Raw genomic sequence first — 17,506 nt, 5'->3', positions numbered from 1 at the left:
ATAATGGGGCTTCCCCTTGCTCTTTCCCTCCTGCAGCCCTCTGCCCCATAAATCTGTTCTAGAGGATCCCTCAATCCTCTGCAGCTGACTTGGGGGGCACATGGGGGCTGCAGCAGAGGAAGGAGGAATCCATAATGCCAGCGGTTTCCCTTCCGCAACCAGAACAGCACCATTGGATCCAACCTAGTGCTCCCTGTTTGCGTGAAAATAGCTTGATATCTGAGAAGATAAGCTTGCGCTTGAAGGAATCAATGTAAACGAGCCATATGTAGCCATATTAGGCCCTCATTTACTAAGAAGGGCCTCGTGTGGCACAGAGTGGTAGGCGGCAGTATTGCAACCGAAACTCTCCCCATGACCTGAGTTCGATCCCAGCAGAAGCGGGGTCTCGGGTAGCCGGCTCAGGTCGACTCAGCCTTCCATCCTTCCGAGGTCGGTAAAATGAGTACCCAGCTTGCTGGGGGAAAGGTAGTCACGACTGGGGAAGGCAATGGCAAACCACGCCACTATAGTCTGCCACGAAAACGCCAGTGTAAGCGGCGTCCCTCTAGGGGTCAGCAGTGACTCGGTGCTTGCACAGGAGGAACCTTTCCTTTCCTACTGGGCACTAACTTGTTTTCAATCGGCTTCTTTCTGGGAGAAGGAGGGGAAAGCTATGCCTCCTTGTCTCTCCTTCTTCTGGAATGCTTTTATGCTGCTCTTTGTGTAAAGATCAAATACAGATTTGCTAGTGGAAGGGAGATTTAAGGGGATTAGCAAGACAGGGTGAGGTGTGTATATGTGTGCGTGTGTATATATAAACACACACACATATACATACCAAACACAAATGAAGAACAAATGGAGAGTATTTTTTTGTGAATACTCACAGATCTCCTGTCTGGAAAGGGCTCCTGCTTACTGTTTCAAGCAGATGGTGATTTAGAGCTTGGATAAAGATACACATTAGAAGAATGTTGGGTGTCTTGGATTTCTTTTTAATTAAAAAATACTTAAACGCTGCAATCCTATGGATGTTTACTCAGAAGTAAGTGTGCAGAGGATTAGAACCTACAATGGTTTCTAGTCCCCATGGTTTGTCTTCAAGCAACTTTTATGACCTGACTTCAGTACTTCACTACAGAAACACCATTAAACATTGTCAATCACATTCCAGCCCACTTTTACAGCTATCCTCATTCTTTGCTCCCAGAAGTGTTCTTGGCATATTACTCCACAGTTTTATTTACTTGGGGGTTAGAACCTTTTCTGTGGCTTGCAACCGACATTTATTCACAAAGAATTACTCTCCATTTGTTCTTCATTTGTGTTTGGTGTGTGTATGTGTGTGTGTTTATATATATGCATATGTATGTATGTATATGTGTGTGATATATATATGCACACCTCACCCTGTTTTGCTAATCCCCTTAAATTATATAGCTAGAGAGGGAGAATGTTGTAGTATCTCTTCTTGGTCTCCCGTTCCCCGTCCCATTCTCTTGGATTAAAAGAAATCTCTGAAGATTCATGCTCCCTAGCATTGTTTATCAGTGAGACTTTAATAGACAGTATTTCTTTTCAGTTGGCTATTCGACCTGCCATTGGTGCCACGTGATGGAGCAAGAATCCTTCCAGAACGAAGAAATCGGAAAGATTCTGAATGACAACTTTGTGTGCATCAAGGTGGATCGTGAGGAGCGGCCGGATGTTGATAAAGTTTACATGACCTTTGTGCAGGTGGGGAGTTGGAACCTGGGGGTCCAGCGTAACAGTTTAGAGAAAACTCTCTCCTCTGTTGCTCCTGGAGTTGGATGGTGAAGGGAATCTTAACATATCCCATCACTTTCTTGGCAGGCAACCAGCAGCGGAGGGGGCTGGCCAATGAGCGTATGGTTGACACCTGACCTCAAACCGTTTGTAGGTGGGACCTATTTCCCTCCTGAGGATGGGATTTACCAGGTTGGCTTTCGGACTGTTCTGCTCCGCATCCTAGAGCAGGTATGAGGATCAGTATTCAGGAGTGTGTGGTAGCTTGAGGTTCCAATTGGAATAGTACACCAGAGACCAAGCTGAGCAGCTGTTTTTGTCAGGCCTGACCTTCTACTCTGAAGGGAAATGTGGACTCATTTGGACGTTTCAGGTTTGTGTTGGGGACAACATGAATTAGGAAGAGACAGGGGTTTCTAATGTCACATTTTGTCCCATAGTGACAGAAATCTCCGTGGGGTAAAGATGAGTCAAGATTTTCTATTTACATCCTGGTGTGCACCCTTGAAAGCATCTGGGAGCCTAGTTTGAATTAACAATATGTACACGTGTCAGTAAACACTTTTGTGGCTAAAGAATGTATTCAGGCGCAATCCTATGGGGATAGTTGGCCGCCTCCAAACTCAGAGGTGGCCAACTATCCAGCACAGGGCAGGTGGAGCGCAGAGGGGATCTTTTCCTCTGCTCTCCAGCCACCTTGCATTTGTGGCTAGATGGCCGATTTGGGCTGTCCAACTGGGGCGCTGCATGGGGGCAGGGAGGCCAGGCGGTGCATAGGAAGCGTCGTAACGGCGCTTCTATGGTCCCCGCCCTGCCCCCAGGAACACCCTCTTTGGCTGCTCTGGACTGCTCTTCCAAGTGCAGAGCCCGGGATGAACCGTGCCTCCTATGAGGGGGCGGGGCAGTGGGCTGGGAGTCAGATTTTTGGGAACCAAGCTTGGAGTGCTGGCTCTGAGCTCGGTTCCCATAAACCAAAAAATCCTATGGCTGTCTAGATGCTGTCCAGTGGCCATAGAATTGTGCCCTTAGCTGACTTTGTAGGGCCAAGTCTGATGTTATGGCTGCTGTGTAAAAGCTGTTGGGAATGTTCTCTGGGTAATCCCAGGCAGAGAGTGCTTCCAGCCTCCTACCACTAGTATGCAGAAAGCACTATGTAGCTCGTCTGTCTTTTTCTCCTTGAGGGAGCGGTTCTGTCGAGATAGTCGGCAGCCTCTGAACTTGGAGCCTGTCGACTATCCTATGCAGGGCGGATGGCGCACAGAGGGGAGCCTCTCCTCTGTGTTCCAGCCGCCCTCCATTTATGGCTAGGCATGCGTTTTCACACGTTTAGCTGTGGCTTCAGGGAGGAAGAGGGAAGGGCCCCGGAGACCAGATAGGAAACTCTCTAAAGTGGCTTCTCCAGTCTCCCTGCCCCATCCCTGGAACTGCCCCCTTTTCGCCCTCTCTGTGCATTGTTTACCAGCACCGAGATGGTGGCAGTGCGGAAAGAACTGCGCCAAGGGGGAGGGAATGGGGAGCGCAGTTTCTGGAAACTGAAAGTAGAAACTGAAACTTCTAGTTCTGGAAACTAGACAGTGTCTAGTGGTCATAGGATTGCTCTCCCTGGGATTTTCTACAGTAAGGAAAAAGATGGAAGAAGCAGTGGGGAAATCCAGGAGGGCTATGAGGCAGGGCAATGGCATGATAAATGCCTCATCTGGAAGCATCCTCTGTGGCAGCAGCAGCTGGAATATCTGAGAGCCGCTCACTGCGGTTTGCTCCTCTTGCATTGGTATCTTATCTCTGGATTCATATGTGGGAAGACACGTCCTTGATGGCAAACCATTGACCTTTCCTGGAACATCCTAGCATGCTTTGCTTTGCTTTCTCAAAGCACTCTTAAATCTCTGGGTGGGCAAAGATTGGCTTTTTTTCTTTTTTCTTTTTTTAGAAGATAGGCAAAAAGATGTGGCAAAAGGCATGAGTGAATAGTGGCAAAATTGTGACTTAGATGTCTTTCCTCCCTGCCAGTGGAAAAGGAACAAAACTACTCTTTTGGAAAACAGCCAGAAAATCTTGTCTGCACTGTTAGCCAGGACTGATGTTGGTGCTCGAGGGGAGGAAGCACCCCCGTCCTCAAAGGAGGTGATGTCTAGATGTTTCCAGCAGCTGTCAGAGTCCTATGATGAAGAATATGGTGGATTCTCAGAGTCTCCCAAATTCCCTACTCCAGGTGAGTCCAAGATCATTTAGTCTCGCTATCACAGTAGAAGGGAGTGGCACTGCAGGACCAACTGATCTGGGATCATTCCTTCCCTGCTTTCTTGTCTTCCAGTCAACTTTAATTTCCTCTTCTCCTATTGGGCTCTTCATCAGTCAACATCTGAAGGAGCTCGAGCACTTCAGATGGCCCTGCACACACTCAAGATGATGGCATATGGTGGGATTCATGATCACATTGCCCAGGTAAGAAGGGAGGACGGTGTTAGTTGAGTGGTACCAAACCTTTCATGAACAGATTCAGCCATAACATTTGTTCAGGAGGTGCTGGCTGGTCTCTGTTCCTTGACCTACCAGTTCCACCTCTTCCCAGCTTTAGCTTGTGACTCCCTCTCTCTGCCATCCACTTTCAGAAGATATGTGAAAGTAAAGCCAACCAATATATCATTGCCCTGGAAGTAGAAAAATGCGAGTTGTTTAAAAGTGTTGCATTTTTCATGCTCCTCCCAGCCTGCCAAACAGCTGAGTGGCAGAGTTGTGGGAGGTAGGAATGTGATTTGCAAGGGAATTCAGCAGAGGCGGTGACAAAATTTGGTGGTGATGGTAACAGAATTCGGTGGTGGCTTGGGGATCTGCATGGGCTGTGTTGAAGGCCTCTGAGGGCCACGTGTGGGGTGATGGGGTGCAGGTCACCAACATATGGACCTATTGGTCCAATAAAAGATATTTTTAACCTATTTATCTAACTCATTGCCCAAAAGAAGCTTTCAGCTGAAAGTCAGGTGCGGGAGATCTAACCACAGTTGCAGCTGAGTAGAAATGATGAGAAACTTGTTTCTCCCCCACCCCCTCCACTCCTGCAGGGGTTCCATCGCTACTCCACGGACCAGCGTTGGCACGTCCCTCACTTTGAAAAGATGCTGTATGATCAGGGGCAGCTGGCAGCAGCCTACACCAAGGCCTACCAGGTATTCCCCAGGCTGGGCTTTCTGTGCAATACCCTGTAGCCGCCATATTAGGGCCTGAAAGAACTGGCAAACGAAGAGTGCTCACCTCAGCAAAGTGTGGGACTGGAAGCAGGCATGATGTGGTGATGCCTGGAGAGAAACTGGGTGATTTTCCATGGTAGTGAAACACCACGTTATCACCACCTTTCCATGCTTTTGTCTGGCTGATGTCAGATATTCTGGGGAAGGGAAATACTACAGTTCTCCGAGGAATATAATACATCCTTTCTTTTGTGAATACTCTGAACCCACATCATTTATCCCTGACCCAAATCCGTCAGTTATGTGTGGGGTGGCAGTGTTGGGGACTTAGACTGTATGTCTACAGTCCATCACCATAACAGCATAGGAAGACCACAGCAAGGCTGAACAGTCAGGTGGGGGGAAGGAGAAGTGCTATGTCCCTCAGTATCTGGATCCTCAATTGAGATTCAGCTCAGCCAGTGACTTCAGGTTGGACCTGTATTTGCCAGCCGGCTGAGAGAGTACTTGAACCCTCTTTAACCTCACATTTTCCACTTGTTGTTGAGAAGATATGGAGGTAAATGTGAATGGTTAGGTGAAAGGGGATGATAACAGGTAAGAAGTTGCTATTATAGACAGACACTAAGCTTCTTGAGCTCAGTTCTTGAGCCCGGTGACTCATACATACAGGCAAAGGAGAGGAAAGGGAATGGTTTGAGGTTTTCTTTGCTGCTCCTAGGCCATCTATGGCAACTGAGGGAGATGGTGACACAGAGTACAGAGCTTCCCTTCTCCCCTTTCTCCCTCTTATTATCCTTGGCAGCACCTCGGGAGTGTAATGAAAACTGAGAGTGACACGTTTGTGTGTTGTAGAGAGGAGCCAGTGTTTATGCAGGATTGTTCAGGGGAGAGGGAAACAAGAAATGGTTCACTGGAGCAAAGACTGTTGCGCTCCATCCCTGTGATAATCTGAGATGGAATGAATTCTCTTGGGACTTCAGCCAGAGCTACCTCCCCTGGGACATTTTGGGGTGAGGGCAGCTTACATGGCCTGCCTCTCCCTATATTACTTTTCACACAAAGTCTTCCAGTTCCCTAAGCATCTCTGACCACCGTCATGCTGTTGTTGCTCCTGTCACTGTTTCTCCATGCAGCACAGTTTGTGCACTTGCATTCCTACAGCACTCTTAGTTAATTCCTAAGCACCATTATACTGGAGCAATTTAAGTTCTTGAAAAAGAATAATAATGGAGCTGAGTTATGGAGCGTTGTGAAAACTCTTGAAATGGTTTAAAATTATCTTTGGGCCCAACTAGATGATATATTAAATGTGTGATTGCTCTTGCCTTATCTTTAGATTTGAAAACAAAATAAAACTTGCAGCCACTGCATTTCAAAACCCTGCAACCCTGTGACATTGCCAGCAATGCCTGCTCAAATGGGCTCTGTTGTTCAGTCGTTCAGTCGTGTCCGACTCTTCATGACCCCATGGACCATAGCACGCCAGGCCTTCCTGTCCTGCGCTCTCTCCCGGAGCGTGCTCAAGTTCATATTCATTGCATCCGTGATGCTATCTAGCCATCTCATCCTCTGCCGTCCCCTTCTCCTTTTGCCTTCAGTCTTTCCCAGCATCAGGGTCTTTTCCAGGGAGTTTTCTCTTTGCATTAGGTGGCCAAAATATTGGAGCTTCAGCTTCATTATCTGTCCTTCCAATGAGCACTCAGGGTTGATTTCCTTTAGGATGGACTGATTTGACCTCCTTGCAGTCCAGGGGACTCGTAAGAGTCTTCTCCAGCACCACAGTTCGAAAGCATCAATTCTTCGGCGCTCAGCCTTCCTTATAGTCCAGCTCTCACATCCATACATTACTACTGGGAAAACCATAGCTTTGATTAGACGGACCTTTCTCGGCAAGGTGATGTCTCTGCTTCTTACTATGCTGTCTAGGTGTGCCATAGCTTTCCTCCCAAGGAGCAAGCGTCTTTTAATTTCATGGCTACAGTCACCGTCTGCGGTGATCTTGGAGCCCAAGAAAGTAAAATCTGTCACTGCTTCCATTTCTTCCCCTTCTATATGCCAGGAAGAGATGGGGCCAGATGCCATGATCTTAGTTTTTTTAATGTTGAGTTTCAAACCAGCTTTTGCACTCTCCTCTTTCACCCTCAACAAGAGGCTCTTGAGATCCTCTTCGCTTTCTGCCATTAGGGTGGTATCGTCTGCATATCGGAGGTTGTTGATAATTCTCCCAGCAATCTTAATTCCGACCTCTGATTCATCCAACCCGGCATTTCTCATGATGTACTCTGCATATAAGTTAAATAAGCAGGGTGACAATATGCAGCCTTGTCGTACTCCTTTCCCAATTTTGAACCAATCAGTTGTTCCATGTCTGGTTCTTACTGTTGCTTCTTGACCCTCGTACAGGTTTCTCAGGAGACAGGTAAGGTGGTCTGGTACTCCCATCACTTTAAGAATTTGCCACAGTTTGTTGTGATCCACACAATCAAAGGCTTTAGCGTAGTCAATGAAGCAGAAATAGACGTTTTTCTGGAATTCTCTTGCTTTCTCCATGATGCAGCGAATGTTGGCGATTTGATCTCTAGTTCCTCTGCCTCTTCGAAACCCAGCTTGTACTTCCGGTAGTTCTCGGTTCGCATACTGCTGAAGCCTAGCTTGTAGGATTTTGAGCATCACCTTGCTGGCATGTGAAATGAGCGCAATTGTGCGGTAGTTTGAACACTCTTTGGCATTGCCCTTCTTTGGAATTGGAATGTAAACTGACCTTTTCCTCAGTTCCTCAGGCACTCTGTCTATCAGGTCTAATCCCTGAAATCTATTCCTCACCTCCACTGTATATTCATCAGGGATATGATTTAGGTCATACCTGAACGGTTTAGTGGTTTTCCCGACGTTCTTCAATTTAAGCCGAAATTTTGCAAGAAGCAGCTCATGATCTGAGCCACAGTCAGCTCCAGGTCTTGTTTTTACTGACTGTATGGAGCTTCTCCATCTTTGGCTGCAAAGGACATAATCAATCTGATTTCGATATTGACCATCTGGTGACGTCCATGTGTAGAGTCGCCTCTTGTGCTGTTGGAAAAGAGTGTTTGCTATGATCATCATGTTCTCTTGGCAAAACTCTATTAGCTTTTGTCCTGCTTCATTTTGTACACCTAGGGCATGCCTGCCTGTTAACCCGGTGATTTCTTGACTTCCTACTTTAGCATTCCAATCCCCTATGATGAAGAGGACATCTTTTTTTGGTGTTAGTTCTAGAAGGTGTTGTAGGTCTTCATAGAACCGATCAACCTCAGCTTCTTTGGCCTCAGTGGTTGGGGCATAGATTTGAATTACTGTGATGTTGAATGGTTTGCCTTGGATTCGTACTGAGATCATTCTATCATTTTTAAGATTGTACCCCAGTACTGCTTGCCCCACCCTTTTGTTGACTATGAGTGCTACTCCATTTCTTCTAAGGGATTCTTGCCCACAATAGTAGATATGATGGTCACCTGAATTAAATTCGCCCATGCCTGTCCATTTTAGTTTGCTGATTCCCAAGATGTCGATGTTCAATCTTGCCATCTCATGTTTGACCACCTCCAGCTTACCTTGATTCATTGATCTGACATTCCAGGTTCCTAAACAATATTGTTCTTTACAGCATCGGATTTTCTTTTCACCACCAGACACATCCACAGCTGAGTGTCCTTTCGGCTTTGGCCCAGCCACTTCACTCTTTCTGGCGCTACTTGGAAATACCCTTTGCTCTTCCCCAGTAGCATATTGGACACCTTCCGACCTGAGGGGCTCATCTTCCGGCGTCATCTCGTTTAGCCTTGTGATACGTTCCATGGGGTTTTCTTGGCAAGAATACTGGAGTGGGTTGCCATTTCCTTCTCCAGTGGACCACATTTTGTCAGAACTCTCTGCCATGACCTGTCCGTCTTGGGTGGCCCTGCACGGCATAGCTTATGGCTTCACTGAGTTATGCAAGCCCCTTCGCCACAACAAGGCAGTGATCCATGAAGGGGTAAATGGGCTCTAGTACATGCCTAATACAGCAGCTCTAGCATTGGAAGTTGGTCATCCCTATTTTAAATGGAAAAAGTAATGCCCTATCGTTACTGCTCTACCTCCTATGACTTAGAGTAGAGGTGTTCAACCCCAGTCCGTGGGCCAGATCTGCCCTCCCCCCCGGAGTCCCAGTCTAGCTCTCTGGAGTTCCCCAGATGGCCTCGCCTCCATCCCTTGGCCCCACCTCCTTTTGCCTGACCGCCAGTCATTTGGTGGTTTTCCAGCTTTTGCCGTTTTCCCCATTCTTGAAAACACCTCTCCTCAGGCGCAGGGACTGGTGGTGAGAGCTTTAAGCTACAGTAGGCTGCTATTTTTGCCCCTGCCCCTTTTGCCTTGGGCCCTGCCTCCTTTGCCTTCAGCCCAGCTCACCGCTGGAATGCAGCCCCCGAGAGCTTCCCCAAAATTGAATTTGGCCATCCAGCTGAAAACTTCTTTTTATTTTACCAGGCTTGGGGGTGGGGTGGGGCTAGAAACTGAGGCATGTCTTATGTTGGTGCCTATATTTTAGCTGCGTTCTGTGAGTTTCTAGCTTATTTTAATCTATTATCGTCTATGGGTATGTTGCTGTGTATTGTTGATTTTAATTGTAAGCTGCTTGGAAAGCTCTTTTGAGGCAAATTGCCTGGAATAAATGCCCACGTAGACGCCTATGGTAGCACTCTGGCTGCTCAGCAAGAGTCACTGCTGATGTGGCCATGACTGGAGATGAGAGCTTTTATGATAAGCGGCCATTCTCCTTTTTCACACTCATTTTAATTGCCCATTACCAGGCTCTTGAGATGCAATTCAGAAAGGGTTGGCAGTTGTGGAATACACATGAGCTTTGAGTATTAGTCAAGCCAGTAAAGCAGCCCACCTCTTACCTCTGCATTCAGATTACCGGCCTCCCCATATCCCAGGATGGATCATTTCACATCCTACTAATTGCTGATAGCACTGGGATAGTCACATCTATCTCATTAACCCTTTCAAACTAGCGTTAAGCTGGGTGGTGGTGGTGGTGGTGGGGATCATCTGCTTAGATTCTGTGACCAGCAAATTGAAATCTCATAAGCATACATTGCACAGATCAGACAGATTGGTGATAAATGTGCACAAAGTTCCTGAGTGCAGTTGTGGGATTCAGAATGTTGGTGAAATCTATTTAGCACGGACTGCAGTGGTGTGGGAAAGGGCATCAGTGTGGCATTTGCGGGTGGGACGTATACACGATGAGACAGGAGATCCCAGTGAGGTGAGCTGATTGCAGGGTCTTCAACTGCAGCCATTTTGCTGCTGTTTATTTCTGGGCTTAGAGTGGTGACGTGATTCTGTCCAATACAACAGAGCCAAGAAAAGGACACCTGTCCCCCGCTACCGGTGCCTGTCATTTATTCACTAGGCAACAGCTTCACAATGCACTGGGGGCTGAATGACCTGGGTGTGATCCTTTCTGGCATTCAGCATTTCTGCTACCCAAAGGTTTTTGAGCATGCGAGTAATGTTGCAATGTAAATTGAAGCGATTACTATTGATTCTAGCAGTTGCATGTCTTGGTCCAAATATTAGCCTCCCTCCACCCCTGCTGTGGGTTAACATCCTTCCACCAGCATCCCCCGCCCCCCACACACGTACATATTGGATCTTTAAATCATAAACTCCAAAGATAGCATTAGCCTACTCCAGTTTAAAGATGTGTAGGCCTGGAAAAAACCCTGAAAAAACTGTGTGTGTGTGTAAAAATTTGACTCCTCCCTCATCCCAGTATTTTCCCCCTTTTCCCCCCATGTTTTTTTGGAAAATGGGGGGGGGGAGATTTCCCCCCAGAATTTTCTGGTTTTCCCCTGTTTTTTTCCCTCAAGCCTTCACATCTCTTCTCTAGCCTTCCCAACTTGGTACCCTCCAGACATTTTGGATTTCAACTCCCATCAGCCCCAGCCAGCATGGCTACCGGTCAGGCCTTCTGGGAATCATAGAATAGTAGGTTTGGAAGTGGCCTATAAGACCATCGAGGCCAACCCCCTACTCAACACAGGAATCCATGTCAAAGCATCCCTGACAAGTGGCTGTCCAGCCTCATCTTGAATGCTTCTAGTGTGGGAGAGCCCACCACTTCCCTGGGTAATTGGTTCCATTGACATATTGCTCTGACAGTCAGGAAGTTTGTTATCCAAAAAAGTTAGGGAGTTGTGATCCAAAACATTTGGAGAGCTCCAGGTTGGGGAAGCCTGGCCTATTCCCTTTTTCCTCTTCCCCAATTTCATTATCTTTGTGAGGCCTTGGCAAGGCACTTTGCGGATAAAATTGATCAGATCAGGAGTGTTATTCCGTGTGCCGTGGATACAGTTAGTGAGCGAGAGGCGGCCTGTGGCAAACTGGTTTTGTGGGATCAGTTCCAGCTTCTTCCTTCTGATGAAGTGGACAAGGTGCTTTCATCTGTAAAGCCGACCACCTGCTTACTTGATCCTTGCCCATCTTGGCTGATTATGGGCTGCAGAGAGAGATTGGGTGAGGGGATCAGGGCGGTGGTGAGCGCCTCCCTTGAGGAGGGAGTGATGCCATCAGCCCTCAAGGAGGCAGTGATAAGATCACTCTTAAAGAAGCCCTCCTTGGTTCCCCAAGTTCTGAACAACTTTCGCCCAGTCTCGAATCTGCCATTTTGGGGCAAGGTGATTGAGCGGGTGGTGGCGATGCAGTTGAAGGCACACTTGGAAGAAGCCGATTATCTAGATCCATTTCAATCGGGCTTCTGGCCTGGGCATGGGACAGAAACGGCCTTGGTCACTTTGGTGGATGATATCAGGAGGGCTTTGGATAGGGGTGAATGCTCCTTCCTTGTTCTCCTTGACTTCTCAGCAGCTTTTGATACCGTTGACCACAGTATCCTCCTGGACCGCCTGGAGAGACTGGGCATTGGCGACATCGTATTACAGTGGTTCCGGTCCTTCCTCTCTGGCAGGCACCAGAGGGTAGCACTGGGAGAGGACGTGTTGGACCTGTGGCTGCTCACGTGTGGGGTGCCACAGGGTTCCATCCTCTCCCTGATGCTATTTAACGTCTATGTGAAGCCACTGGGGGCTATCATCAGGAGGTTTGGGGTGCGGTGTCATCAATATGCGGATGACACGCAGCTCTGCCTCTCGTTCAAATCTTCACCAAGGTTGGCCGTAGAATCCCTGTCCAAGTGTCTGGAGATGGTGAGTGGCTGGATGGGGAGGAATAAGCTGAAACTGAACCCTGACAAGACCGAGGTACTTTTGGTGGGAGACAAGAGGAGGTTGGGGGATGTTGACCTGGTGTTGAATGGGGTATGGCTACCCTTGAAAGACCAGGTCCGCAGCCTGGGGGTCATTTTAGACTCCCAGCTGTCCATGGAGGCTCAGGTGTCAGCTATGAGCCAGACAGCGTTGTATCAACTGCATCTGATACGGCGGCTGTGCCCCTACCTTCCCGACCATCTGCTCCCATCGGTAGTACATGCCCTGGTCTCCTCTCGTCTAGACTACTGTAATGTGCTCTACGTGGGGTTACCCTTGAAGACGGTTCGGAAGCTGCAGCTGGTGCAGAACGCAGCGGCTCACCTGATTAAAGGCTGACGTGATCACATCACTCCGGTGCTGAAGGAGTTGCACTGGCTACCAGTTGTTTTCCGGGCCAAATTCAAGGTGTTGGTTTTGACCTTTAAAACCCTATACGGTTCCAGCCCAGCCTATCTCAAGGAGTGCCTCCAGCAACACCAGACAAGGCCGCTCAACAAGGTCAGCCTCGGATGGCCTTCTCTCTGTCCCATCAGCCAGGACAGCTAGGCTGGTGAGGACGAGGGAGAGGGTCTTCTCTGTGGTGGCCCCTACTCTGTGGAACTCTCTCCCTAGGGAACTCTGCCACGCTCCCTCTTTAATGAGCTTCCTCCATGCACTGAAAACTTGGTTATTCAGGCAGGCATTTGCGGTAGGTTAGGGTATTTTTAAATAATGTTTAATGTGTAATTTTACTGTTTTAAATTGTACTGTTGTACATTGCCCAGAGTGGTCGGGTGACCGGCCAGATGGGTGATTAAGAAATTGAATAAATAAATAAATCTTTGGAGTAAAATCCTCCTTGTGTCTTAAACAGATTTCTGGGGATGAATTATTTGCAGATATTGCAGCAGACCTTCTACGCTACGTTTCCCGGGATCTGAGTGACAAGGTAACCCACCATCTTAACTGCCGCTAGATAAGGGATGCGAAACCTCAGGCGTGGGGACCAAATCCTGGGTTCCCACATGGCCTCACCCCCTTTCTCCCGACCACTGTTCAGTTGGTGGTTTCCTGGCTTTTGTAGAGTGTCAGCATTCCCCTCCCCCAGACTTCCCATTTTAAATGGTTGGAGTATGTAGTTAATGGCAATAAACTTTAGTTTCTGGCAGTAAGGGCTTGAAGCTACAATATGCTTGTATTTTTGGCCTGGCCCTTTTTTCTCTTGGCCTCATCCACCACTGGACTGCGGCACCCAAAATTGAAATCTGGCCCTCAGGACTGAAAGAGGTTCCACATGCCTGCTTTAGATGCTGGATGGCCTTGGAGTTGTCAGCATCCACCTGGAACTGATGAAAATGCAGCCATTTTGATCCTTGATTGCACTGGGAGCCACAGTCTCCTGGGTTGGAAAGAATACAGTCATAGCACATCCTCCCACCAAGCTGACACAGAGCCTCTTCCCATTATTCCTCTCAGCTGCATTCAGGTTGGCATGAGTCACAAGTTATGTAGGCCTTTTCTAGAGCAAAGAACTTGAGTTGGCTTTAAAGTACAGCATCTGTGAATGCTTTAGGGTTCTTCAGAGATTTTTTGGGCAGGAATACAGTTAAAAAATGTAGCATGTAAAAATAACATTTTATTTTTAAAATGTGAAAATGTTTTAAAATGTGAAAACGTGGTAGAACATAAATTAGGGCTGTGCACGGACACCCCCTGCCCCCGCTCTGCTTTGGATGCTGCTTCAGATCTTCTGAAGTGGCCCTGCTCTGCTTCAGACAGATTTGGACCCCCTCCACTTCGACTTGGATCTGAATCTGAAGCGAGATTCGGATGTTCAAATAGTTTTTGGCGTTTTTCCGTTGACTTGCATGGGAAAACACAAATGGCCATAACGTTTTCAGTTTTGATGATACATTCATGAAATTTGAAGACCTCTCAGCCCCCCTGGAGGGGACTCCACGTGCCAAAGTTCAGACAGTTTGGCCCAGTGGTTTCTGTGCTAGGCACAGGTAAAATTTGATTTTTTTTCCCACAAAAACTCTCAAAGCAAAGAGCTATAACTTTTCACTGCTTGCACAGAAGTGCATGAAAGTTGGGGAATGCACAGCCACCATGGAGGGCATCCCACCTCAGACAGTTTGGCCCACTAGTTTTTGTACAAGGTGCAGGTAAAATGTGGTGTTCTCAGAATCTCAAACCAGAGTTTAGGTGTTAAAGCGGTGAGGAGGTCACTGTCCCTAAACTCTGTGGTAGGTTTCTTTGAAGTGCAAATAGTACTACTTTCCTATTCACAGTCAATAACCTCAGGGTCTCTTTGGCTGATCTGCCTGGGAAAACACTGGCTGGTAGGCAGGAAGCAACCAAGACAGCAACCCTGCCAGGTGGGCACATTGACTTGAACGAAGAGCAACAACAGTTGTCTGCTGGACTGACAGAGGCAGGAAGCAACGCAGCAACCTGCCAGGAGGGCACAGCAGCACCTCACCCACCCCTGCCCCTTCCAAGAGCCCGAAGATGCCTCATATTGGGCTTGCTTGCTTTGCAACACACAGTGTAGTATTATATTATTTCAATAATAACTGTTAACGTGTGCAGTGCTTTGCCCACTGTTTCTGGAAATGTGGACTGTGTGTACTCCTTTGACACACACTGTTTGCTTGTCCACACAACACAAGCACACACCAACACGTGAGCAAAAGAAAAGCAAACACTAAACTACAAGCAGGGCGGGGGGGGGGGGGACTGACTATAACCCTAACAGAAGAGAAAGGGGGTTTTAATTTGTTTTTTTGTTTGTTTTTCTTAGGGAAAAGAGATCAAAAATGGGAAGGGAAGGAATACAGGAATTGAGAAGGGGAAGTGGAGCAGAGCCAAGAACAAAATACTAACTATAGATATAGATATAGATATAGATAATAAATAATCTAGAGGGAATCAAAGTAAGGGCAAACTAATGGTTGAGAGAGAATTGAAAAGTGGGCAGGGAAAGATAAGCAAGTACAGTGAAATTTAATGAGCTTTAATGAGCTTCCGTCGTGCATTAAAAACGTGGTTGTTCAGGCAGGCATTTGGGGTGGGTTAGGGTATTTTTTTAAAAAAAATTTATGGTAAAATTTTATTGTTTTAAATTGTTTATGGTGGGTTGTACATCGCCCAGAGTGGCTGGGTGACCAGTCAGATGGGCGATTAATAAATTTAATAAATAAATAAATAAATAAATTTTCTGGATTTTTAAACGAACAAATAACAAGAATGATAGGTAAACCTGTTACAGAAGGGTGGGGTGGGGAGACACTAACATAGCTGTTATAGCACAGGAAGAAAGTAAAACAAGGATCCATGAAGTCAAAAAGGGAACCTCATGATTTCATATGATTTTTAAAGGGGAGACCCCCCCCCCCCCCCAACCACCATCCAATCACACAGCACATCTGCCTCCAGGGACTGAACCAGAAAAATTATGGATGTGCCACTCACGGGTGCAGCCATGGCGCAAAATCAGGGATCCGAGGTAGGGATCCTCTTGATTTCATATGATTTTTCACACCATTTGAGGTGAAGTAGGCGATCCGGGATCTGCTGGGAAGCAGCAGATCTGGGATTCTTAGTGTGCATATTTGGACAAAGATGAGTTCTGTGCTTTGATGGAGGGGGGTTTGGGCAGGGGGGACCCAATGTAAAACATTCAGAAGATCCATATGGAATTGGGCATCTCATCCATGGCTTTAAAACATGATGGTGCTATGAAGCCCCAAATCTATGTTTTTTGTCACTCTGTCTGTGGGCACAGATGTGTTCTGTGATATGACGGTGTTTTGGGGTATCTTTCTTGTAAAAATCATGAGGATCCCTGTCTCAGATCCCTGTTTTTGTGCTGTGGCTGCACCTACGAGTGGCAGATTCGTGATTTTTCTGGTTCAGTCCACGGAGGCAGATGTGCTCTGTGAGTGGATGGTGGTTTTGTGGGTTTTCCCTTTAAAAATCACATGAAGTCATGAGGATCCCTTTTTGATTTTATGGATCCTCGTTTTACCCAGCCCCCATAGCATGCACTTTCTTCTTGGCTTCATTCTGCCAAAGGAGAGTGGGAAGGGTTAAGGCTTCCTCTGCCATGCCTGGCAGAGACTGGGGCAGTTGCTCCCAGTGGCTAGGACTGGAGTGGAGAGAGGAATGCCATGGAGCTTCCCTCTCAGCTCCCATCCCATCCTGCTGCTGCCGCCGCAGCCACCACCATCATTGCACACAATGGCAGCGGGAGGCTGCTCAATTATCGGGTGGCTCGTGTACCCCAGTGGATCGTCTTGCACCCCCACTGCATGCACCCCCACTGCATGCACCCCACTTTGGAGACCACTGCTCTAGCCAAATAACGTTCAGAGAGTCCTCTCCAGTAACACTTCCTCTCTCACAATGAGCAAATGAAGGCTGGCTCACAGCAAAGCTCCCTCCCCCTCCCTCTCCTCTCCCCTTCCCCCGCCCTCCCGGTGCCCTGATCTCTCTCAAATTGATACATTTGGCACCTCCACATCCTCTCCCCTTCCCCCTCTCCTCCCTATGATCTTTCAGAAGTTGATACATTTTGGAGACAGCCTGTCTGAGCTGCTCAGAAGGCATAAGAAGAGCTTTGACTATATGAGGTGGACAAGGCGCCTTGTAGGTGACCTGCTTTGGTTTGGAGCGCCTTGGTGCTGTTCTGATCTGCTTCGGAGCAAGATGAGGCACCTCCAAATCAGCCTGCTTCACTTCGTTATTTGGGCTTTGGACCGACGTGGTGCACAGCCCCAATATAAATGGCTATACCTTCATGGGTATGTAAATGACTAGCATTAAAACATTAATAAAAGCTTCCCATTTATCTAAAAATTTGTCCAACTTCTCTTATTTGACATGTACGAAGTCCATGTTTTTTGCCATGGAAGCATAGTCCCAGGTCTTACCCAACCCTTCTTTAATACTTTGTATTTTCATTTGCCTTCCACATTTGGCACAAACAAGTCTTACCACCGTTACCACATAAGAGATCAGCTCTCTGTCTTTATAAGGACATGTGTTATTAATATGTGTCCTGTGAAATAATAATGAAGTAGAAATAATAGCGGCCCCTCCCAATGCTGCTATTTTATTTTTATGTGACCGGGGGCATCTGAGAAATGTATGCAGTGCAGAAACCCTTTCCTGCCTACTGGAAGCTTCATGCACTGCTCCTTTGGTTGCTATATGTTTAGTGGCCCTGGTTCTTAGTAACGTTCTTGGAAATTCTGAAGGCGAGACAATTGCTCTTTGAAAATTAAA

The 17,506-nt window shown here is 47.3% G+C and overlaps 1 protein-coding gene across 14 annotated transcripts in view; it reads left to right on the top strand.

Annotated features, from left to right (window-relative positions):
- The window catches only part of SPATA20 (spermatogenesis associated 20), a 54,052-nt gene that overhangs the window by 7,486 nt on the left and 29,060 nt on the right, over positions 1-17,506 (top strand). For all 14 annotated transcript variants that reach the window (XR_014788267.1, XR_014788266.1, XR_014788268.1 and 11 more), the window contains exons 4-9: positions 1,565-1,719; positions 1,837-1,980; positions 3,760-3,961; positions 4,064-4,194; positions 4,812-4,916; positions 13,089-13,163. Coding sequence is in view for 11 of the 14 variants with exons in the window: in XM_084837969.1 (XP_084694095.1) it covers positions 1,565-1,719; positions 1,837-1,980; positions 3,760-3,961; positions 4,064-4,194; positions 4,812-4,916; positions 13,089-13,163 (812 nt within the window). In the remaining 3 variants the exon portion in view is untranslated. The remainder of the gene's footprint in view (positions 1-1,564; positions 1,720-1,836; positions 1,981-3,759; positions 3,962-4,063; positions 4,195-4,811; positions 4,917-13,088; positions 13,164-17,506) is intronic.

Source organism: Heloderma suspectum, chromosome 2, assembly GCF_057233095.1.
Source record: "Heloderma suspectum isolate Gila_16-S chromosome 2, 16-S_ref, whole genome shotgun sequence".
In the NCBI taxonomy this organism is placed as follows: Eukaryota; Metazoa; Chordata; class Lepidosauria; order Squamata; family Helodermatidae; genus Heloderma; species Heloderma suspectum.
Note: the sequence above shows the minus strand (reverse complement) of the source record. Positions and strands in the feature narration are given on the sequence as shown.